Here is a 25,373-nt window from a genome sequence, read left to right as displayed (position 1 = left end):
CAGCTACCAATGTAAGGGCCCTGTGTGTAGCTGGTGTAGAAAGTTAGGACAGCAAATATGAGTAATCAACGTACATTTACTCAAAATGACAAATGTACAAAGTAACATCACGAGCACACAATAACGGACTGAAAACGGACTGAAAATACAATACAATAACTCACAAACAAACATGGTGAACAGAGGGTTAAATAATAAACAGGTAATTGGGTGAGTGAAACCAGGTGTGTAAGACTAAGACAAAATAAATGGAATATTAAAAGTGGATCGGCGGTGGCTAGAAGGACGGTGACGTCAACCGCCGAACACCGCCTGAACAAGGAGAAGGACCGACTTCGGCTGAAATCGTGACAACCACCCGGTACTCAACCCTGCACCTTAGATACTATTACCATATGTACATAGGTGGCAGCGTAGCCTAGTGGTTAGAGTGATGGACTAGTAACCGAAAGGTTGCAAGATTGAATCCCTGAGCTGACAACGTACAAATCTGTCGTTCTGCCCCTGAACCCACTGTTCCAAGGCCGTCATTGAAAATAAGAATTTGTTCTTAACTGAATTGCCTAGTTAAATAAAGGTAAAATAAACATAGTCACTGAGCACTGGTCACTTTAATAATGTTTTCATACTGTTTTACCCACTTCATTTGTACAGTACCAGTCAAAAGTTTGGACATACCTACTCATTCAAGCGTTTTTCTTTATTTTTCCTATTCTCTACATTGTATAATAATAGTGAAGACATCAAAACTATGAAATAACACATATTGAATCATGTACTAACCAAACAAGTATATATATATATATATATATTTTTGATTCTTCAAAGTAGCCAGCCTTTGCCTTTGACAGCTTTGCACCCTCTTGGCATTCTCTTAACCAGGTTCACCTGAAATGCTTTTCCAACAGTTTTGAAGAAGTGCCCATATATGCTGAGCACTTGTTGGCTGTATTACCATCAATCTGAGGTCCAGCTCATTACAAACCATCTCAGTTGGGTTGAGGTCGGGTGATTGTGGAGGCCAGGTCATCTGATGCAGCACACCATCACTCTCCTTCTTGGTCAAATAGCCCTTACACAGCCTGGAGGTGTGTTGGGTCATTATCCTGTTGAAAAACAAACGATAGTAGGACTAAGTGCAAAGCAGATGGGATGGCGTATAGCTGCAGAATGCTGTGGTAGTCATGCTGGTTAAGTGTGCCTTGAATTTGAAATAAATCACAGACAGTGTCACCAGCAAAGCACCCCCACACCATCACACTTCCTCCACATGCCACGGTGGGAACCACACATGCGGAGATCATCTGTTCAGCTACTCTGCGTCTCTCAAAGACACAGAGGTTGGAACCAAAACTCTCAAATTTGCACTCATCAGACCAAAGGACAGATGTATTGCTCGTGTTTCCTTGCCCAAACAAGTCTCTTCTTCTTATTGGTGTCCTTTAGTAGTGGTTTCTTTGCAGCAATTCTTTGCACCATGGAGGCCTGATTCACACAGTCTCCTCTGAACAGTTGATGTTGAGATGTGTCTGTTTCTTGAACTCAATATCTGAGGCTGGTAACTCTAATGAACTTATCCTCTGCAGCAGTGGTAACTCTGGGTCTTCCTTTCCTGTGGCAGTCCTCATGAGATTCAGTTTCATCAAAGCGCTTGATGGTTTTTGCGACTGCAATTGAAGAAACTTTAAAAGTTCTTGACATTTTCATGATGACTGACTTTCATGTCTTAAATTAATGATGGACTGGCGTTTCTCTTTGCTTATTTGATTTGTTCTTGCCATAATATTGACTTGGTATTTTACCAAATAGGGATATCTTCTGTATACTACCCCTACCTTGTCACAACACAACTGATTGGCTCATTTTTAACAAGGCACACCTGTTAATTGAAGTAAATTCCAGGTGAATACCTCAACAAGCTGGTTCAGAGAATGCCAGTGTGGCTACTTTGAAGAATCTCAAATATAAAATATATTTTGATTTGAATAACACTTTTTTGGTTAGTACATGATTCCATATGTGTTATTTCAGAGTTTAGATGTAGAAAATAGTAAAAATAATGTAACGCACCGGGTGTCGTGGGTGCGAAGTCAGACGCAGGAAACAGAGAGTGCAATGCTGTGCTCTTTAATGCACTAACGCAACACTGGGTGCTCAAAACCCAACTGCCCCAAACACGGGGGATGAAAATAGTACAACAGAATACACGACCAGGAACAAACACGTTCCTCTACTATTTTACCGAAAGTCCCAATAATTAATCCCGCACAAAGAAACAGGCGGGCCAGCTGTCTAATAAAGCCCAACTAATGATTCACTAACAGGTGCTAACAATAAACATACAAGGAGGGGGAGGAAAGACAATCAGCGGCAGCTAATAGGCCGGTGACGCCGAGCGCCACCCGACTGGGAAGGGAAGCCACCCTCGGTCGGACTCGTGACAAATAAAGAAAAACCCTGAAACGAGTAGGTGTGTCCAAACTTTTTCTGCTACTGTATATACCGTATTCTATTCAAGGCCTATCCTATTATACTGTAACTACTGCTGTACATACCTTTTCTATTCATATACTGCCCATAATGTCTGTACACGCCATCATATAGAGTACATATACACAACCATTCAAAAGTTTGGGTTAATTTAGAAATGTCCTTGTTTTTACATGAAAACATACATGAAATGTGTTGCAAAATTAATAGTAAATATTGTCACGGCCTTGACAAGGTTATAATTATTTTTTATTGAAATAATAATTGCGTCCTTCAAACTTTGCTTTAGTCAAAGAATCGTCCATTTTCATCAATTACAGCCTTGTAGACCTTTGGAATTCTAGTTGTCAATTTGTTGAGGTAATCTGAAGAGATTTCACCCCATGCTTCCTGAAGCAACTCCCACAAATTGGATTGGCTTGATGGGCACTTCTTACGTACCATACGTTCAAGCTGCTCCCACAACTGCTCAATAGGGTTGAGATCTGGTGACTGTGCTGGCCACTCCATTATAGACAGACTACCAGCTGACTGCTTCTTCCCTAAATAGTTATTGCATAGTTTGGAGCTGTGCTTTGGGTCATTGTCCTGTTGTAGGAGGAAATTGGCTCCAATTAAGTGTCATCCAAAGGGTATGTCATGGCGCTGCAAAATGGAGTGATAGCCTTCCTTCTTCAAGATCCCTTTTACCCTGTAGAAATCCCCCACTTTAACACCACCAAAGCACCCCTAGACCATCACATTGCCTTCACCATGCTTCACAGATGGCATCAAGCACTCGTGCAGCATCTTTGATTTTTTCTGCGTCTCACAGATGTTCTTCTTTGTGATCCAAACACCTCAAACTTAGATTTGTCTGTCCATAACACCTTTTTTCCAATCTTTCTCTGTTCAGTATCTGTGTTCTTTTGCCCATCTTAATCTTTTATTTGTATTGGCCAGTCTGAGATATGGCTTTTTCTTTGCACCTCTGCCTAGAAGGCCAGCATCCCGGTGTCACCTCTTCATTGTTGACGTTGAGACTGGTGTTTTGCGGGTACTATTTAATGAAGCTGCCAGTTGAGAACTTGTGAGGCGTCTCTTTCTCAAACTAGACACTCTAATGTACTTGTCCTCTTGCTCAGTGCACCGGGGCCTCCAACTCCCCTTTCTATTCTGGTAAGAGCCAGTTTGCGCTGTTCTGTGAAGGGAATAGTACACAGCGTTATACGAGATTTTCAGTTTCTTAGCAATTTCCCGCATGGAATAGCCTTCATTTCCCAGAACAAGAATTGACTGACGAGTTTCAGGAGAAAGTTCTTTGTTTCTGGCCATTTTGAGCCTATAATCGAACCCACAACTGCTGATGCTCCAGATACTCGAGAAACCACTATATTAGTCTAAAGAAGGCCAGTTGTATTGCTTCTTTAATCAGAACAACATTTTTCATCTGTGCTAACATAATTGCAAAAGGGTTTTCTAATGATCAATTAACCTTTTAAATGATCAACTTGGATTAGCTAAAACAACGTGCCATTGGAACACAGGAGTGATGGTTGCTGATAATGGGCCTCTGTACACCTATGTAGATATTCCATAACAAATCAGCCGTTTCAGCTACAATAGTAATTTACAACATTAACAATGTCTCCATGTATTTCTGATCGATTTGATGTGATTTTACTGGACAAAAAAAATGCTTTTCTTTCAAAAACAAGGAAATTCCTAAGTGACCCCAAACTTTTGAACGGTAGTGTATTTATATTCCGAACTCTGAGATCGCTTGTCCTAATATTTCCTTTCTTTGTATTTTTGGCATTTGTGTGTATTGTTTTGTATTGTCAGCTATTACTGCACTGTTGGAGCTAGATACATAAGCATTTCGCTACACCTGCGATAACATCTGCTAAATGTTTGATGTAATGTCTGCAATGTACTCAGGCAGGAACGCCACCAATGTCAATGACAGACTTCTGAAGTCAGCAGATCTCAAGTCAGAATCTGACCGTTGCGACTATCCAGACAGGCAGGGAGTTTTCTGGATCCAAAATGGGCTTAGGTGGTTGAGGGCATGGCAGTGAGCAGAGTATGCCTATCTACGTGGCTGAGTTTTATATAACATTCTGGAGGACCCCATATGGGTGGTGTAGAGAAATGTGCAAAATTGTTTTGCCATTGTTTTATCACGCAGTTACTGCAGATTGGACGGCGGTACACCACCGCCAACAGCCTGTTCAGTTGACACCAGACAGGATGGGTCCATGGACTCCTGCTACTTTTGACAAATCCTAAATCTGCCATAAGAATGACACAACAGGCCCCGGATTCGTCAGACCAGGATATGTTTTTCCACTCCTTAATTGCCTAATGTTGGTGATCGTGCGCCCACTGGAGTCACTTTTTCTTGTTTTTAGCTGACAGGAGTGGATCCTGGTGTGGTCGTCTGCTGCAATAGCCCATTCGTGATAAGGATCGATGAGTTGTGCATACCGAGATGCCTTTCTGCACACCACTGTTGTACTAGGCCGTTATTTGTCTGTTTGTGGCCAACCTGTTAGCTTGTGCGACAGGCCAACCTGTTAGCTTGTGCAACCTGTTAGCTTGTGCGACCCCCCCCCCCCCCTTGTGAAGATGCTGGAGGAAACGGGTACAAATGTATCTATATCCACAGTAAAACGAGTCCTATAATCGACATAACCTGAAAGGCTGCTCAGCAAGAGAGAAGCCACTGCTTCAAAACCGCCATAAAAAAAGCCAGACTACGGTTTGCAACTGCCCATTTGGAGAAAGATCGTACTTTAAGGAGAAATGTCCTCTGTTCTGATGAAACAAAAATAGCACTGATTGGCCATAATGACCATCGTTATGTTTGGAGGAAAAAGGTGGAGGCTTGCAAACTCAAGAACACCATCCCAACTGTGAAGTATGGGGGTGGCAGCATCATGTTGTGGGGGTGCTTTGCTGCAAGAGGTACATCATACGATGGCATCATGAGGCAGGAAAATTATGTGGATTTATTGAAGCAACATATCAAGATATCTGTCAGGAAGTTAAAGCTTGGTTTCAAATGGGTCATCCAAATGGACAATGACCCCAAGCATACTTCCAAAGTTGTGGAAAAATGGCTTAAGGACAACAAATTCAAGGTATTGGAGTTGCCATCACATAGCCCTGACATCAATTCTATAGAAAATGTATGGCAGAAATGAAAAAGCGTGTGTCGAGCGAGGAACCCTACAAACCTGACTCAGTTACACCAGCTCTGTCAGGAGGAATGGGCCAAAATTCACCCAATTTATTGTGGGAAGCTTGTGGAAGGCTACCCGAAATGTTTGACCCAAGTTAAACAATTTAAAGGTAATGCTACCAAATAATAATTGAGTGTATGTTTAACTTCTGACCCACTGGGAATGTGATGAAATAAATAAAAACTGAAATAAATCATTCTCTATACTATTATTCTAACATTTCACATTCTTAAAATAAAGTGGTGATCCTGACTGACCTAAGACATGAATTTTTACAAGGGTTAAATGTCAAGAATTGTGAAAAACTGAGTTTAAATGTAGTTGGCTAAGGTGTATGTAAACTTCCGACTTCAACTGTATATAAAGTGCTGAGCTTTAAAACAGCTCTCTGTATTTGATTCTCTCTATCTTCTCTACAGAGTCAAGCGAGCATGAGGACAAGAGCACGGATGTGTCTGAGGAGGTGTCTATGATGGATGTCCTCACCCTTCCCCCTCCCTTCACTGAGCCCCCCACAGAGGGAGAGGAGTCCCCCGAGCGGGAACCCCCCAAATCGCCCCCCAAACTCCCCAAAGGAGATGAGGAGGAACTGGGACCCCTACCCGACAACTGGGAGATGGCCTACACTGAGAAAGAAGAGGTCTACTTCATAGAGTAAGAATGTGTTTTTGTCTCTATCAGTCTTTCTAATGAGGAACAGAGGGCCTACTAGAGCATGTTTGGTCCTTCTGTTCACCTTAAATATCTCACCCTCCTCTCACCCACAGACAATCCCCCTCCTGCCCACCCCCACTCCACATACACAGGGGATGGGGGTTAAATCTTACTTCTTTCAAAAAAATTGACAGATATTAATTCCACCCTCCTTTCGTATTTTTGGAATATTCAGACACTACAGAAACAGAGCGGTATGCAGCATAGATCGTGAAAGTAAGAAAGGTGGTCGCAGGGATTGAACCCACAAAGTTGTAATTTGATTTATGTCAGTATTCCCAATCAATAACACAGGCGCACATGATCTGATCTCTCTCCCTCTCCATGCCCTGTCTCTCTTTCTTGCCTCTCTTTCTTGTCCTCCCTCTCTCCTCCCCTTTCTCATCTCTCCCAGTCTCCTCTCTCTCTCTCTCTCTCTCTCTCACACTCTTGCCCTCTCTTTCTCTCTCTCTCTCTCTCACTCTTGCCCTCTCTCTCTCTCTCTCTCTCTCTCTCACTCTTGCCCTCTCTCTCTCACTCTCTCTTGCCCTCTCTCTCTCTCTCTCTTGCCCTCTCTCTCTCTCTCTCTCTCTCTCTCTTGCACTCTCTCTCTCTTGCCCTCTTGCACTCTCTCTCTCTCTCTCTGGTCCTCTCTCTCTCTCTCGCCCTCTCTCTCTCTCTTGCCCTCTCTCTCTCTCTTGTCCTCTCTCTCTCTCTTGTCCTCTCTCTCTCTCGCCCTCTCTCTCGCCCTCTCTCTCTCTCTTGCCCTCTCTCTCTCTCTCTCTCTTGCCCTCTTGCACTCTCTCTCTCTTGCCCTCTCTCTCTCTCTCTTGCCCTCTCTCTCTCTCTCTTGCTCTCTCTCTCTCTCTCTCTCTCTCTCTCTCTTGCCCTCTCTCTCTCTCTCTCTCTCTCACCATAATTAGCAAATAAATACATTAAAAATGTAATTTTCTGGATTTTTTCCCTCATTTTGTCTGTCATAGTTGAAGTGTACCTATGATGAAAATTACAGGCCTCTATCATCTTTTTAAGTGGGAGAACTTGCACAATTGGTGGCTGACTAAATACTTTTTTGCCCGACTGTATGTCCCTCCCTCACAGACACCTCTCTAACAACTATTTGGTCATAAGTGAAAAAACCTGTTAGAGGATTAAGGGCACGGTCCATGGACTCTTGTAACTGGAAAACCCTATGTCACATACATGTCTAGGTAAACAGACATTCAGAAGGTCTAACATCATTTATCATTCAGCAACTGTTACATTGAGTACATGGCTATATTCTGTTATACTATGTGTATCCTTTAAATACATTCCTTATCCCAACATAAGGGGCATTCACCCCTTTGGCACATGACACAGAAAATTGGGTCAGCATGTTGGAAATGTCCAAGTTTCACATCTAGTTTGCACCATTTGCACAAACCTCAAACGTTGCAGGTTCAGGTACGATTAATTTACCTGTCATGGGGATTTGCTACACAGTATACAATTCATAGGCTGGCCCATTTATTCCAGCCATTTATTTGTTGCTTTTCTAAATTTTGGGTCAATGTTTGATTCTGGGGTAGTTTCTTCATTCTGGCTACCCTAGTTGGTAACAGATGTCCAGATTTTCTGTAGCAACCGACTTTCTTGTGTTTCTGCCTTTGTCTTAGTTGGTGTGCTATGTGGGAGGTGTTTTTGCCATTTATTCTAGGTTTCAGCATCCTCTCCTTCCGTTCCCTCCGGGCTCCTGCATGGTGAATCAGTATCCCCTGCTTCCTCATGGCTCGATGGTCGCTCGCCGACCGCCTCCAGAACTCTGGTACAGTGGTTTAGATGGTACCAGTAGTGCTTCGTTTCACCTGGACGGCTGTTGGTGTTGCTAGGACCACTTCGTAGGGACCCTCTCACCTTGGCTCATTCCACTTCCTCCGGAACACTCTGATGTAGACCTGGTCCCCTGGGATCACCGGACGGTGAACCTCTGGCCCTGGTTCAGGTTTTCACCTTTTTTCCATGAGGTTTTCGAACTCCGAGACTTATGGCCTCTGTTCTATGATCACACCATACACAATCTTATTTCCATCTCTCATCACACAACAAAATGACATTCCAGCTGAAGCTGGTGACTTCCTTCCTTTCAGCTGAGCTGCTTTTAGTTTATCCACTTTCTCCTTCTGGTTCCTACGAGAGTGATAGCATAAGACTTGCAAACAACGAGAAACACAAAACATACCAGTTTTAACAATGTGATAAGCTATGCAAAATGATATATACATGAAAACCAAAGTCTGAGACCATGACAATTCCCACTCTATCTTCAACTGACTCTATGCCTCCAGGATACTTTTCTGATGGATTTCACAAAGAAATTAAAGCCCTAAAAAGCCACCTCATGCTTTCGCCCAGTCTTCACCTTTCCGGGTGAAGGGACTTTTAGGAAGGGACTTTTACAGTATTTAGAAAGCTCTGCGTTCCTATGCATCCCTATTGAGCAGTGAATGGGATATCAACCAGATTCACTTTTCTATGGATTCCCTAATGTGTCTAGTGTCACAATACATAGTTTCAGGGTTTTATTTTGAAAAATGAGCCTGAACGACAACATTGCGTCAGTGATCAGCCGGTTGCTCTCAGAGTGATTTGTGCGTAATAGACAAATGCGGCCATTGTTTCTCTCTTTCCTACTAAGAAGCCACCTGTCCCGGTTGATATATTATGGAATAGATATTTGAAAAACACCTTGAGGATTGATTATAAAAAACCATTGCCATGTTTCTGTCGATATTATGGATCTAATTTGGAATATTTTTCGGCGTTGTCTTGACCGTTTCCGGTGGATTTCTCAACCAAATGTGAAGTACAAACGGAGGTATATCGGCTATAAAAATAATTTTTATGGGACAAAATGAACATTTGCTGTCTAACTGGGAGTCTCGTGAGTGAAACCATCCGAAGCTCATCAAAGGTAAATTATTTAATTTGATTGCTTTTCTGATTTTCGTGACCAAGTTGCCTACTGTTAGCTGGACATAATGCTATGCTAGGCTATCGATAAACTTACACAAATGCTTGTCTTGCTTTGGCTGTAAAAGCATAATTTCAAAATCTGAGATGACAGGGTGATTAACAAAAGGCTAAGCTGTGTTTCACTATTTAACTTGTGATTTCATGAATATGAATATTTTCTAGTAATATTTTTTGCCCGTTGCGTTATGCTAATTAGTGTCAGTTGATGACAATTCTCCCGGATCCGGGAGGGGTAGTTCTAAGAGGATAACAACATAATGTTACTGCTGAATTCATTTTCAAAATTAGTTCATACACCCTTATTTTACTGGCGACCTCTCAGGAGAGTTACCAGATCAGGAAGTTAGCATCCTAACCCCTCTTGGAATCCTACACTCCATAAATCCCAATCTGGTGAAATTTGAATCGAAATAAAAACAAAAAATGAAATCAGCAATACATATGTCACAATCTATTTGGAGTAACTGTCATCCCTTATTAACACATTTTTTATCTTCTTTATGCAGACTGAACAAGTACATTTGTATATTTACCCAAGGACTAGGACCCCAGGGATCTGGAATTTTCCCTTTGAACACATCATTCCCAACGTGATTTTAAAACATGTTAAATTAAAACATTTGAATAACCAATCAACTTATCTCATGAAGCAATGGTTAAATAGAGTAGAAACGGGTGTTTCTCATTCATTTTGTAATTAAATCCCACCTGTTTCTATCATTTCTAGTGAGATTGATCAGGCCTCACCAGAAAGTCAGGATACCTGGCATTCGACACCATTAAATATTTCCTCTCCCTTTTCTTTGCCTGTCCTTCAGAAACCATTTCAAAACCTTCCAAACATGTCCATCCTTCTGCATACCCAATTTAAACAGAATTGAATAAAACACCATCCAAAATAAATCCCACAGTATCAACATCAATAATGGATATTCATAACCGGTAAATTGTGTGTGCGTGCTGGTGAACCGTAGGTCAAAAACACACATGAACAGGCCTCGCTTATCTGGAACTCCATTTATGGCCTAATCCAGATACTTTTATCCTTAACTTCTTGCGTCGAGCCATCCCGGATCCGGGATCGTGACTACAACCTCAAGTCCATTACCATAACGCAACGTTAACTATTTATGAAAATCGCAAATGAAATGAAATAAATATATTGGCTCTCAAGCTTAGCCTTTTGTTAACAACACTGTCATCTCAGATTTTCAAAATATGCTTTTCAACCATAGCAAAACAAGCATTTGTGTAAGAGTATTGATAGCTAGTATAGCATTAAGCCTAGCATTCAGCAGGCAACATTTTCACAAAAACAAGAAAAGCATTCAAATAAAATAATTTACCTTTGAAGAACTTCGGATGTTTTCAATGACGAGACTCTCAGTTAGATAGCAAATGTTCAGTTTTTCCAAAAATATTATTTGTGTAGGAGAAATCGCTCCGTTTTGTTCATCAAGTTTGGCTGAGAAAACCCCCCGAAAATTCAGTCATTAAAACGCTAACTTTTTTCCAAATTAACTCCATAATATCGACAGAAACATGGCAAACGTTGTTCAGAATCAATCCTCAAGGTGTTTTTCACATATCTATTCGATGATAATTCACTCGTGGCAGTTTAGTTTCTCCTCTCTTCAAAATGGAAACATGCACGCACCTGGAGATTACGCAATAGTTTCGACGGAGGACACCGAGCGGACACCTGGTAAATGTAGTCTCTTATGGTCAATCTTCCAATGATATGCCTACAAATACATCACAATGCTGCAGACACCTTGGGGAAACGACAGAAAGTGTAGGCCCATTCCTTGCGCATTCACAGCCATATAAGGAGACATTGGAACAAAGCGCCTCCAAAATCTGGGGCATTTCCTGTTTGAAATTTCATCTTGGTTTCGCCTGTAGCATCAGTTCTGTGGCACTCACAGATAATATCTTTGCAGATTTGGAAACGTCAGAGGGTTTTCTTTCCAAAGGTGTCAATTATATGCATAGTCAAGCATCTTTTCGTGACAAAATATCTTGTTTAAAACGGGAACGTTTTTCATCGAAAGATTTTAATAGCGCCCCCTAATGCCCCCTAATCTTGGATTTAAGGGGGCGCTATTTTCATTTTGGGATGAAAAACGTTCCCGTTTTAACCTGTTGCTTCTACTCGGGACGCTTGCGTCCCAACTAGAGCTCTGGAAATGCAAATGCGCTACGCTAAATGCTAATAGTATTAGTTAAAACTCAAAAGTTCATTAAAATACACATGCAGGGTATCGAATTAAAGCTACACTCGTTGTGAATCCAGGCAACAAGTCAGATTTTTAAAATGCTTTTCGGCGAAAGCATGAGAAGCTATTATCTGATAGCATGCAACACCCCAAAAGACCCACAGGGGACGTAAACAAAATAATTAGCATTTCGGCGTTACACAAACCGCACAATAAAATAGAAAACATTCATTACCTTTCACCATCTTCTTTGTTGGCACTCCTAGATGTCCCATAAACACTTTTTGGGTCTTTATTTCGATTAAATCGGTCCATATAAAGCCTAGATATCGTTATATGTAGACTGTGTGATAAACGAAAAAAACATTGTTTCAAAACGTAACGTCATTTTTTTAAATTCAAAAAGTCGACGATAAACTTTCACAAAACACTTCGAAATACGTTTGTAATGCAACTTTAGGTATTAGTAAACGTTAATAAGCGATAAAATTCATCAGGAGGCGATGTAAAGATCATTAGCTGTCCGTCTGGAAAAATGTCCGGCTAGAAACTCAACGAAAATATCCGGTCCTAGACCAGAGGAGATACGGTGCCTCGCATGTGTCTGACCAAGAAAAAACTCGAAGGGAAATGACAAGACTCTAGACACCGTGTGGAAGCTGTAGGTACTGCAACCTCAGTCAATTAATTGTGGTTCACCTTTATCAATGGGTTCAAGTAGCGCATGGATATATTTTCCCATTTTCAGTGATCAGTTTTTCCTGTGCTTTTCGATGTAAATGCCGTTCTGGTAAAGCCACAGCAGTGATTTAACCAGTTTTTAAACGTCTGAGTGTTTTCTATCCACACAGACTAAGCAAATGCATATACTATATTCCTGGCATGAGTAGCAGGGCGCTGAAATGTTGCGCGATTTTTAACAGAATGTTCAAAAAAGTAGAGGGTCGACTTAAGAGGTTAATTAAACAAGATATTTTGTCACGAAAAGATGCTCGCCTATGCATATAATTGACTTGAGCTTTGGAAAGAAGACACTGACGTTTCCAAAACTGCAAAGATATTGTCTGTGAGTGCCACAGAACTGATGTTACAGGTGAAACCCAGATAAAAATCCAACCAGGAAGTGCAGCATTTTTTAAAACCGCCTCATGCCAATGACTCCTTATATGGCTGTGAATGAGCTACGAATGAGCTTACGTTTTCCACGTTTTACCCAAGGTGTCTACAGCATTGTGACGTCTTTTTAGGCATTTCCATTGAAGAATGGCTGTAAGGGACCATATATGGCATGTGGTCACATGGTGTCTCCCGCAGAAAACCTTGCGTAAAATACTGAGGTAGCCATTTTTCCAATCGCTTCTTATGAGAAACCAACTGCCTCGACGTATTTTTTGGTCGATTTCTCAGCCAAGCATGGTGAAGAAACGGGAGCTTTTTCGCCTACAAAAATAATATTTTTGGAAAAAAGGAACATTTGCTATCTAACTGGGAGTCTCCTGAGTGAAAGCATCCAAAGTTCTTCAAAGGTAAATGATTTAATTTGGTTGCTTTTCTTATTTTCGTGAAAATGTTGCCTGCTGCCAGCAGAGCCTAGCATAGCATTATGCCATGATAAACTTACACAAGTGCTTGTCTATCGTTGGCTGTAATGCATATTTTGAAAATCTGAGATGACAGTGTTGTTAACAAAAGGCTAAGCTTGTGTTTGAATATATTTATTTCATTTCATTTGAGATTTTCATGAATAGGAAAAGTTGCGTTATGCTAATGCCCTTGAGGCTATGATTACGCTCCCGGATACGGGTTTGCTCGTCGCAAGAGGTTAACTATTCTCCAAGGTAGCGCTACCCACTTCCCCAGATAATAATTAATTGGTCACGGCACTTGTATTAGATCCTACACTATAGCGTCTGAAAATGTATCACTGGAGAATACGGATGACTTAATGTCTTATTCCAGTATTGCGCCTCAAATATCACTATTATTGATAACCCATATTACCAAAATTATTCACACTTGTCTTCCTATTTCCACATAATCTTTCATTTATCTTCCTTATCTGTTCTAATGCTACTGATATTTTTTTTCTGGGTTTATTTGTCTGTTTATTCCTTTAGCTTCCTGTGATATTCGTATTCTTTGCTCCCTAGTTTCGTTTTATTATGCTTTTCACCAGTCTCTTTCTCTTGTTCTTAGATTTCTCCCTACTGGTCCAGGGCTAAATCTTCCTAACAGTCTGTTAAGCCCTGGATGTCTTGACCACACCCTATTCCCTCCTATGGATATACACGTTATTTTTCTTTCTCTGATTATTGTACTCGGTTTATTGGTTATTACCCCTGTCTCTAGGTTTTTATAATTGTTCTCTCTTTCCAAGTATATAGTTACTTCAAATGTTATTACTTCTACGTTTCTCTGTACTGTATATTTTTCTACCTTGCAGCACATTATGCATTTTCTAATGGCTTTACGGGCAATCGCTGATGTCGTCTTGACATGTATTGCTATTTTATAATGTTCATGTATTTTTTATTTATCCTGACTGTTACAACTTCTAGTATTAAATTACTTCAATGGTTATTCATGTACCATTCACACTCCCCTCCTTTAGTATGGGACTGGGTGCGTCCTCCCTACCAGGTCACACTTAAGCAATGGTCCGGGAGAAGTGCGCAACCCCTTCCCCACCAACAGCAGAGAACATTCACACTCACTTGTACACAACTCTTATGCTTTCCTAAGCGACCTGCAAATGCAGTTCTTCTCTGAAACACTACCTCGACACAGAAAAAATATGTATTATACAGGCTTTTACCTGTCTGAGCAGTCCTTCGCTGATTCACTTCCTCAACACAGCAAAGTGTTAACCACAAGATTTTTGCCTATCTGAGCAGTCCTTATTGATTCACTTCCTTGCCACATTAGTTGGCAACCATAGGTATTTTTGCCTGTCTGAGCAGTCCCTTATTGATTCACTTCCTCGAAAAAAATAGGCAGTAACCACAGGTCTTTTTGTCTAATTCTATTCGACCATGCAGAATGACAGTTGCCACTCCAAACTGGACCGAACAGAACAGTCAACAGAGCAGACTGAACGAGATTGAACAACCACCCCTGATGGAAGACTGAGTGAGCTGGATGAATTGATTGACCCACCTGACTTGGACTGAATGAATTAGATAAATGGGTTGCGTTTGTGCAAACTCAAACAGGCCTAAACAACAACCATCCGAAACAGATGAAACACACAACTCCCAATCCGCAGTGGCCACACTAATATTTATATTCTACTTTCACTGCTGCAACCCTTAAAGCTTTTTCTTTTCCTTTTCTTCCTTTTTTGAAATGATTTTGCATGCATTTATTGAATTCAAATGCTCCTAATATCCTTTTGTTTGTTAAATTTGGAGAGACCTACTTGGTGTTTCCATTGCTGAGGCAGGCTCCGAAACAAACCACACAAACTTGAACTATAAGTAAGACATGGCTTACCTCTCTTTTAGGTGTTTGTGCTATTCATCCAGGAAGACCCGTCTGCAGTCAGAGTTTCCAACCATTTACTGGTCCCTTGTAGCCACTCCTGGCAAGCTCACCATTTATGTCGTGGAAATATTCACTCAATCATATTTCTCAGATACCGGAACTTGTGAAATTGTCAAATACACTTTACTACAAAGTAACAAGGCGAGCTGGCCCATGGACCAACTGACTTTCCAGCCTCGGCACACCTTTTATACCGTTTTCATCCTTACGTCACACACATAGTAACTCCTCTTTATGTTAATGATTCAGGACTAGGTATTGGCTTCTCTTAGCCTAATGACCTAGACACACATATAGAGTGCACTTATTCTTCTTACTACTCTAAGATGTATAATGTGCACACATGTACCTGAAAATTCCCAATATGATTGGATGTACGGTTGTAATGTGGTGCTGGAGGGTGTACTGTACTGGGATGTTGTGTACTGTCAAATATGATTGTGTGGAGGTTGTGGTGGCATGCGATGCATTTTTAGGCTGTGGGGGTTAGTGAAATTAGGATGGCTCATTAAAGTAAGACAAAAAGTCAAGTCTCTCTCTTTCTTTCTCTCCTCTCCAGTCACAACACTAAAACCACGTCATGGCTGGATCCTCGGCTGGCAAAGAAGGCCAAACCACCTGAGGAGTGCAAAGAGGATGGTGAGTGTTTTTATGTACAAATGCACATGTATGCATAAGGTTTCTCTCTTCTCTTCCTCTCTCTCCTGTAAAGGACCTGTGTGTGATGGGAATTATAATTGCTCTGTGGAGTGTTAGCACAAACCCTGCTCTCTGTATCCCCCATCGCCTATCTCTCTTGCTTGCTCTTTTTCTCACTTGATCTGTTTCTGCTCATGTCCTTCTTTCTCTCTTTTTTAAAATTCTCACTCACAACCCACCTTTGGAGTAATACGTGGGCAATTATCTTCATACCTGAAATAAAACTGCATAGTTAATAATCATATTGCATAGGAGGGAATTGCTGCCATATTGCCTCCACCTATCCACTCAGTACATGTCCTTCTACAGCAGAAAGGTCAAGGGAAATGAAGGACAAGGGCAATAAGACATAGGAAGGGCCCTGTGTTTTGTGCGATCATGTGACATAACAATATTTTATTCTGTATTTTAAGCTGTAGCCCTTTATACTCACAACCAGTAAATGGGTTGAAAATGGCAGATTTGCATTAAAACCCGAGATGGTAGCATGAGAATAGATTCTTCTGAAATTAACTCAAGTCTTTAAAACATTTTTATCACAAACCGTTATCAACCTGAAAACAAAAGTTCAAAGAAAGATATTTCCTAAATAAGGTACATTTACCAATTATAAGTGAACTGGAGAAAATGTATATGGATAGAAACATTTCCCTAGGTGAGCTGGTGGAGGCCATTACGTTTACAAAATGGTAAATCACCTGGTAATGATGGATTCCCAGTGGAATTCTACATACACTTTCATCCCAAATTACTGAAGCCTATGTTACTTATGCTCACAGCAGCTCTAGAGAAAATGTAACTTACCCAATCACCATGTTTGGCTACAATCACCCTGCTTAAAAAGAAAGATAAGGATTCATTATCATGCGGTTCCTTCCAACCAATGTCACTTTTTATTGTGAATTATATATCCTTTTTAAGGTATTGGCTTTTTGCATGGAAATACACTGAACCAAAATATAAATGCAACATGTAAAGTGTTGATCCCATGTTTCATGAGCTGAAATAAAAGATCCCACACATTTTCCATACGCACAAAAGCTTATTTAACTCAAATTTTGTATACAAATTAGTTTACATCCCTGTTAATGAGCACTTTTTTAATGAGCCAAGATTATCCATACACTTGACAAGTGTGCCATATCAATAAGCTGATTTAAAAGTATGATCATTACACAGGTGCACCTTGTGCTGGGGACAGTAAAAGGCCACTCTAAAATGCTCACACAACACAATGCCACCCAATTCTGGAAGCCTCTCATGAGGAGGAGATCAAGTGGGACTGCCACGCATCCGTCATCACTACTTTGCACATGAGGACTTCCAGTAGGGCAGCCCTGCATCAAGATGAATGGTGTTTGAGAGTGATTTAAATGAGTGAATGCAGGACTTGAGTTATGTGCTCAAGACACTTTGCAGAGAGACGCATGCGTCTGTGCCGGTGGACAGCTAAGTGGAGTGATTTCATCCAACGCCGGAAGTCACTCACGAGGAGGAGGCCAAGCGGGACTACAACAAAAATAATGGAGGCCATCAGCCCAAGAAGCCTCAGACACATCCAGCAGGTGACAGATGTTGCTGAGTGAAACTCTCTCTATGGTAAGGGCGACTTGAGAAGTTGCAGAATCCAGCGATAATCCCAAATAGATTTTCTACTGGGTCAGTAGGAGCAAACTTTTGGCACGATATATCCTTAAGCCTAGAGTGAGCAGGTGCGACAACAGCTGCGCTATTTGCTCTGCTGCTGGAGGCCGAGTGTCCGCATAGATCAACCAGTCGTCGTTGTACGTCAGAAATCTTTAGCCTCTCCCCCATAGGGGGGCTAGGGCCGCTTCGGCACACTTCGTGAATACCTGCCATGGAAAGACCAAATTTTAAGGTGATATATCCGTAGGCTATGCCCTAGGAGGTAAACCTCATATCTCCTGTGTGCAGGATAAACTCCTGAGTTTAGTCTGCCTGACACATGTTGCTCTGAGAAACAACAGATGTTCCCTGCTCCCTCCATAACAAGATGTCTCTCGCCAGACAGTGAATTTGCCAGGAATGCACTCTTCCTTGGCAGTAGTGCAGGTAGAGAGACAGGTTTAAGCAGAGTGAGGTCACCCAATGCTGGAAGTCTCTCATGAGGAGGAGGCCAAGAGAGACTACCACAATCATGGAGGCCATGAGCCCAAGACGCCTCAGACAAACATCCAGTAAGTCACACTGAGAGTCAGTGGAGAAAGCCGTCACTCTCTCCACGGTGAGGGCTACTCGACAGGTTACAAAGACTAGAGACAATCCATAGATTTGCTGATGGGTTGGTAAGAGCAAGCTTATGGCATAATTTATTCTGAAGACTAGAGCGAGCAGATGCGACAATGGCTGGACTGTGTGTTCCGCTGACTGAGCCTGAGTGTCTGCGCAGATCAATCGTAGTCGATTTACGTCAGGACTCTTAAGCCTCTTTCCAATAGCCTCTCCCCCGTAGGCAGGGCTAGGGAGGATTTAGCACACTTTGTGTATGTCCGTGGGGCTAGGAACAGACCGAATGGAGGCGAACCTCATATCTCCTGTGTGCAGGATAAACTGATGTGGAAATAAGCATTCCATTTGGGGTCCAAGAAGTAGTGGCTGAAGAAGACCTCGTGAGCTTCCTCCCTCGGCACCACACGTGTGGCTCCCTTCTCCAACAGAGACTGTATATTGTGTCTGAGGGCTCAGACCGCATTCCACTGTGCAGTGGACTACACTATTCCCAGGTAGTCTCTACCCCTGAAAAGGGGAACCCTGTGGCGGCCGCCCCACCTGGGTGACTGAGCATGTGGGCAACCTGTCCCTGGGAAGGGTCGAGTAACCTGCCAGGCCTGTTGGCTGGACCAAGTAGCCCTCGAGAGGTAATTGTGTTTTGAGTGGGAACATTCTGAACCATCACCCTCGGCCCGTGGGCCTGGATATGATAGGAACTATTTATTAGAGAGCTGAACTGGGGGAAACAATGGTGTTGACCCACCCCAACAGCAACTTATGAGTCTTCAGGTGGGGGGCTCGTGTGTCCTGACGCAGATCTCCTGAGGAGACTGGTTTTCAAGGTCAGAGGAGCTCCCAATATGCCATAAAAATCCAAGTGGGGGTAGCCAGTCACCAGAGAAAGTGGCTCTGCCCAGGAAGACTCCATCAATGACATACAGTCTGGGAAGGCTGGTACACGATGTCGGATGGATATGAAATTACCTTTATCACTTTCAAATTAATCAGAAAGGTCCAGCCCCTGGGAAAGATAGGAGACCTCTGAATTTGTCAAGAGCTCAAGCGGAATGGAAGACTGTATAGTATCTTCCCTGCTCTGTGACCTTGTTCATCTTTGAGCAAGAGCGAGGCCTGAGCAATGCTTTCTACATACTTTACGATGAATGACACCGGGGCCCAGTTTAGCGTAATGCACACAGCTAATGGGGTCAACAAGAGCCGCAAAGTGTGGTCTACACTGAGGCAAGTAGCACAGAGCCAATATGAATCAAACTGGATGTAATGCCTGCAATTGGCAGGGAAAGCTTTGCTAGGCTTGTGCTGCTTTTTCTCCCCCTTCCCTAACGACATCTTGTTTCGACTGGACAAAGTTAAATGGAATTACCAGGGGGCTAGCTAGCTACTTCACACGCTGCTACTACGATGCGAAGTCGGGAGAGACATGGAGTAATGTGAATTTGAAACAGGTCAAATAAAATCAAAATGTATTGGTCACATACACAGATTTAGCAGATGTTATTGCGGGTGTAGTGAAATGCTTGTGAGCCTAGCTCCAACAGTGCAGTAATATCTAACAATACACACAAATCTAAACAGTAAAAGAAACATAGAAATATGAGTGATGAATGTATAGAAAATATGGACAGTATATGCATATAATGTCATATCTGAAGAACAGTATATGTACAGCAATAGTTAAATAGTATAGGCCTTGACTAGTATTCAGTCCCGTTGACTTTTTCCACATTTTGTTAGGTTACTGCCTTATTCTAAAATGTATTAAATTGTTTTTCCCCTCAGCAAATCTACACATAATACCCCATAATGACAAAGCAAAAACAGGTTTTTAGAAATGTTTGCTCATTTAAAAAAAAAATGGAAACCAGCAATATCACATTTACATAAGTATTCAGACCCTTTACTCAGTACTTTGCTGAAGAAGCTTTTGCACCGATTACAGCCTTGAGTCTTCTTGGGTATGACACGACAAGCTTGGCACACCTGTATTTGGAGAGTTTCTCCCATTCTTTTCTGCAGATCCTCTCAAGCACTGTCAGGTTGGATGGGGAGTGTTGCTGGAAAGGTATTTTCAGGTGTCTCTCTGTTCGATCAGATTCAAGTCCGGGCTCTGGCTGGGCCACTCAAGGATATTCAGAGACTTGTCCCGACCACGCCTGCATTGTCTTGGCTGTGTGCTTAAGGCCGTTGTCCTGTTTTAAGGTGAAACTTTGCCTCCTAATGAGGTCCTAAGCAGGGTTTCATCAAGGATCTTTCTGTACTTTGCTCTTTTTGTCTCAATCCGGACTAGTTTCCCAGTCCCTGCCGCTGAAAAACATCTCCACAGTATGATGCTGCTACCACCGTGCCTCACTTTAGGGATGGTGCTATGTTTCCTCTAGACGTGACGCTTGGCATTTGTCGTCCCCTCCCTGACCAAGACCCTTCTCCCCCGATTGCACAGTTTGGCTGGGGGCAGCTCTAGGAATAGTCTTTGTGGTTCCAAACTTCTTCCATTGAAGAATGATGGAGGCCACTATGTTCTTGGACCTTCAATGCTGAAGAAATGTTTTGGTACCCTTCCCCAGATCTGTGCCTCGACACAATCCTGTCTCGGAGCTCTACGGACAATTACTTCGACCTCATGACTTGGTTTTTGCTCTGACATGCACTGTCAACTGTGGGGCCTTGGAAAGACAGGTGTGTGCCTTTCCAAATTATGTCCAATTAATTGAATTTACCACAGGTGGACTCCAATCAAGTTGTAGAAACATCTCAAGGATGATGAATTGAAGCAGGATGCACCTGCGCTCAAGTTGAAGTCTAATCGCATAGGGTCTGATTGCTTACAAGGTATTTCTGTTTTATTTTTATTTTGTTAATTTGCCAAAAATGCTAACTGTTTTCGCATAGTCATTATGGGGTACTGTGTGTAGATTGCTGAGGATTTTACGCAACAGAATGTGAAAACGTCCAGGGGTCTGAATACTTTCCAAAGGCACTCTACAGTATTTTTTTAAATATTACCTTTATTTAACTAGGAAAGTCAATTAAAAACTAATTCTTATTTTCAACGACGGCCTAGGAACAGTGGGTTAACTGCCTGTTCAGGGGCAGAACGACAGATTTGTACCTTGTCAGCTCGGCGATTTGAACTTGCAACCTTCGGGTTACTAGTCCAACGCTCTAACCACTAGGCTACCCTGCGCCCCGTATATGTGTATATTCCTAGGTATTACTGCACTGTTGAAGCTAGAAATACAAGCATTTTGTTGCACCTGAGATAACATCTGCAAATCTGTGTTTCGGAACCAATATGCTGTTTTGATTGGAAAAGAAAGGAAAGAGAATAAGACATTGTAAAAGAAGGGGAGGGTTTATTAAAGACTTAGAAAATGAAGGAAATAGGACATAGGGAAGGAAGGGAATAGGACCTCTTGGAAAAGGTTTAGGATATAGGAAGAAAATCCTCTGTAGTATTGGTACAAAGCCCCAATGTTGTTGTTTGCTGCCAGTCTGACTGAAGGATTCTGGGATTTCCTGGAGCGTCAGTTTCAAAAACGTAGGCAGAACAACATGCATGTTTACTTTCATCTGCTTTTCCTCACCCCATCTCTGTTTTCTCATCCTTTTTCTCTTCCTTTTTTTCCCCCCTTCTTTTTCATTGTCTTTGTTTTTACGTCAGTTGCTCGCTCTCCTGCTGTGTTTTGAGTGAGATGTGATGGGTGACAGTGTGTGTGCATGAGATGTATTTGTGCATAGACTATAGCTGGTGTATGAACCATTCACAGTAAATGCTTTAGCTGACTCATAGTTCAAAGGCTTGTAACCACAGATCTAGCACACAGCCTTTGAGAGAATGGCGCCGGAGGGGATGGCTGCTGTTCTGTTTTGTTATTTTTTTTGTGATTCTTGTAACATTGTTTATTTGCTTATTTTGTACATAATGATGCTGCTACCGTCTCCTATGACCGAAAATAACTTCTGAACATCAGAACAGCGATTACTCACCTCGAACTGGACAAAGATATATTCTTTAACTCGTCTGACGTGAAGGATATACTGCTTTCTCGGGAACGGGCCCAAATCCCCGTAATTTATGTGAAGAAAAGACAGAGAAAAGGGGGCAGAGGTTAGGCTTCCTTCTGAGAATTTGTAGGCGAGTGGGTAAATCTCCACTACCATCTGTTCTATTGGCCAACTTGCAATCATTGGAAAAACAAAATGGATGACATGCGATCAAGACTATCCTACCAACAGGACATGAAACTTTTGCGACTAGCAATCCCGTATCCGGGAGCGTAATCATAGCCTCAAACGCATTAGCATAACGCAGCGGACATAAATACCACTAGAAACTTTTCCTATTCATGAAAATCGCAAATGAAATGAATAAAATATATATAATATATATACACAAGCTTAGCCTTTTGTTAACAACACTGTCATCTTAGATTTTCAAAATTTGCGTTACAGCCAACGCTAGACAAGCATTTGTGTAAGTTTATCATGGCATAATGCTATGCTAGGCTCAGCTGGCAGCAGGCAACATTTTCACGAAATGTTTCTTCATCGTGCTTGGCTGAGAAATTGACCGGAAAATGCTACTACTACAACGCCAAACGTTTTTTTTTAAATTAGCTACATAATATCAACAGAAACAAGGCAAACGTTGTTTAGGATCCATCCTCAAGGTGTTTTTAACAAATATATTCAGTAATATATCCGTTGAGGCAATTGGTTTCTCATAAGAAGCGATTGGAAAAATGGCTACCTCAGTATTTTACGCAAGATTTTCTGCGGGAGACACCATGTGACCACATGCTATATATGGTCCCTTACGGCCATTTTTTAATGGAAATGCCTAAAAAGACATCACAATGCTGTAGACACCTTGGGGAATACGTGGACTCATTCACAGCCATATAAGGAGTCATTGGCATGAGGCGGTTTCAAAAAATGCGGCACTTCCTGGTTGGATTTTTATCTGGGTTTCGCCTGTAACATCAGTTCTTTGGCGCTCACAGACAATATCTTTGCAGTTTTGGAAACTTTCCAAAGCTGTCAATTATATGCATAGTCGAGCATCTTTTCGTGACAAAATATCTTGTTTAGAACGGGAACGTTTTTCATCCCAAAATTTTAATAGCGCCACCTAGGCGCAAGAAGTTAAATGCTGTAATATCTTATGTTTCACCGAGTCGTGGCTGAACAAGGACACGGATAATATAGAGCTGGCAGAATTTTCCATGCATCAGCAGACCAGAGAAGCTACGTCTGGCAAGACGAGGGGCGGGGGAATGTGTATATTTGTCAATAACAGGTCTTGCTCCCTATGATGGCTCCGGAGGGGAATTCTACCGTCTTATCGGCTCATGCTCACCAACCATGCTATTTGTTTGTTTTTTCGTGTTGTTCGTAAACTGGAGAAGGAAATGGAGATCCCTCAGAAAGAGATCAAGGGTGCCTTGTGAGTGTCAGGTGACGAGTGGCTAATCTGCCCTTGCCCTCTGTCCTGCTGGCTAACTTGCAATCGCTATATGGGACAAACTGAAAGCACATTTATCCTACCAATGGGACATTAAAAACTGTAATATCTTATGTTTCACAGAGTCACGGCTGAAAGACGACATTAATAACATACAGCATGCGCTCTATCGGCAGGACAGAACAGCAGCCTCTGGTAAGACACGGGGCGGGGGCCTATGCATTTATGTAAACACCAGCTGGTGCACGATATCTAAGGAAGTCTCAAGGTTTTGCTCACCTGAGGTAGAGTATCTCATGATAAGCTGTAGACCACACTATCTATCTAGAGAGTTTTCATCTGTATTTTTCGTAGATGTCTACATACTTCTAAAGGCTGTTGCTGGCACTAAAACCGCAATCAATGAGTTGTATACTGCCTTAAGCAAAAAGGAAAGCGCTCATCCAGCGCACCTTTATTCCACACACAGAGATGCATACAAAGCTCTCCCTTGCCCACCATTTGGAAAGTCTGTCCATAATTCTATCCTCCTGATTCCTGCTTACAAGCAAACATTTAAGCAGGAAGCACCAGTGGTCAGATGAAGCAGATGCTAAACTACAGGACTGTTTTGCTAGCACTGACTGGAATATGTTCTGGGATTCATTCAATGGCATTGAGGACTATACCACCTCAGTCACTGGCTTCATCAATAAGTGCATCGAGGACGTCGTCCCCACAGTAACCGTACGTACATAACCCAACCAGAATCCATGGATTACAGGCAACATCCGCATCAAGCTAAAGGCTAGAGCTGCCGCTTTCAAAGAGTGGGACACTAACCCAGACACTTATAAGAAATTCCGGTACGCCCTCAGATGAGCCATTAAGATTGAATCCTACTACACTGGCTCTGATGCTTGTCGGATGTGGCAGGGCTTGAAAACTATTACGGACTACAAAGGGAAACCCAGCCACAAGCTGCTCAGTGACGCGACCCTACCAGACAAGCTAAATGCCTTTTTTGCTCGCTTCGAGGCAAGCAACACTGAAGCATGCATGAGAGCACCAGCTGTTCCAGATGACTGTGTGATAACACTCTTGGTAGCCGATGTGAGCAAGACCTTTAAACAGGTCAACATTCACAAAGCCGCAGAGCCAGACGGATTACCAGGACATGTACTCAAAGCATGCGCAGACCAACTGGCAAGTGTATTCACTGACAAACCTCCCCTGACAGTCTGTAATACCTACCCTTCCATTTAAAAGTTTGGTGTCACTTAGAAATGTCCTTGTTTTTTTATTTAAGGAATGCTGATTTTTATGTCCATTACGATAACACCAAATTTATCAGAAATACAGTGTAGACATTGTCAATGTTGTAAATGACTATTGACTAGTTGAGTATCTGGAGCATTAACATTTGTGGGTTCGATTACAGGCTCAAAATGTCCTGAAACAAAGCACTTTATTCTGAAACTCATCAGTCTATTCTTGTTCTGAGAAATGAAGGCTATTCCATGTGAGAAATTGTCAAGAAACTGAAGATCTCGTACAACCCTGTGTACAACTCCCTTCACAGAACAGTGCAGGTAACTGCACCTCAGATTGCAGCCAAAATAATGTAAAGAATGTATCCTCTGCAGCAGAGGTAACTCGGGGTCTTCCTTTCCTGTGGCCATCATAGAGCTTGATGGTTCTTGCGACTGGACTTAAGAAATTGTCAATGTTCTTGACATTTTCCGAATTGACTGGCCATGTCTTAAAGTAAAGTTGGACAGTTATTTCTCG

At 42.0% G+C, this 25,373-nt stretch overlaps 1 protein-coding gene across 1 annotated transcript in view; it reads left to right on the top strand.

Moving 5' to 3' along the window:
- Positions 1–25,373, top strand: part of LOC115109742 (membrane-associated guanylate kinase, WW and PDZ domain-containing protein 2-like) — a 257,310-nt gene that overhangs the window by 158,698 nt on the left and 73,239 nt on the right. Inside the window, exons 5-6 of the mRNA XM_029635036.2 lie at positions 6,137–6,371; positions 15,747–15,826. Of these exons, the coding sequence (XP_029490896.2) occupies positions 6,137–6,371; positions 15,747–15,826 (315 nt within the window). The remainder of the gene's footprint in view (positions 1–6,136; positions 6,372–15,746; positions 15,827–25,373) is intronic.

Source organism: Oncorhynchus nerka, linkage group LG25, assembly GCF_034236695.1.
Source record: "Oncorhynchus nerka isolate Pitt River linkage group LG25, Oner_Uvic_2.0, whole genome shotgun sequence".
Classification (NCBI taxonomy): domain Eukaryota; kingdom Metazoa; phylum Chordata; class Actinopteri; order Salmoniformes; family Salmonidae; genus Oncorhynchus; species Oncorhynchus nerka.
This window is presented reverse-complemented; position numbering and strand designations above follow the sequence as displayed.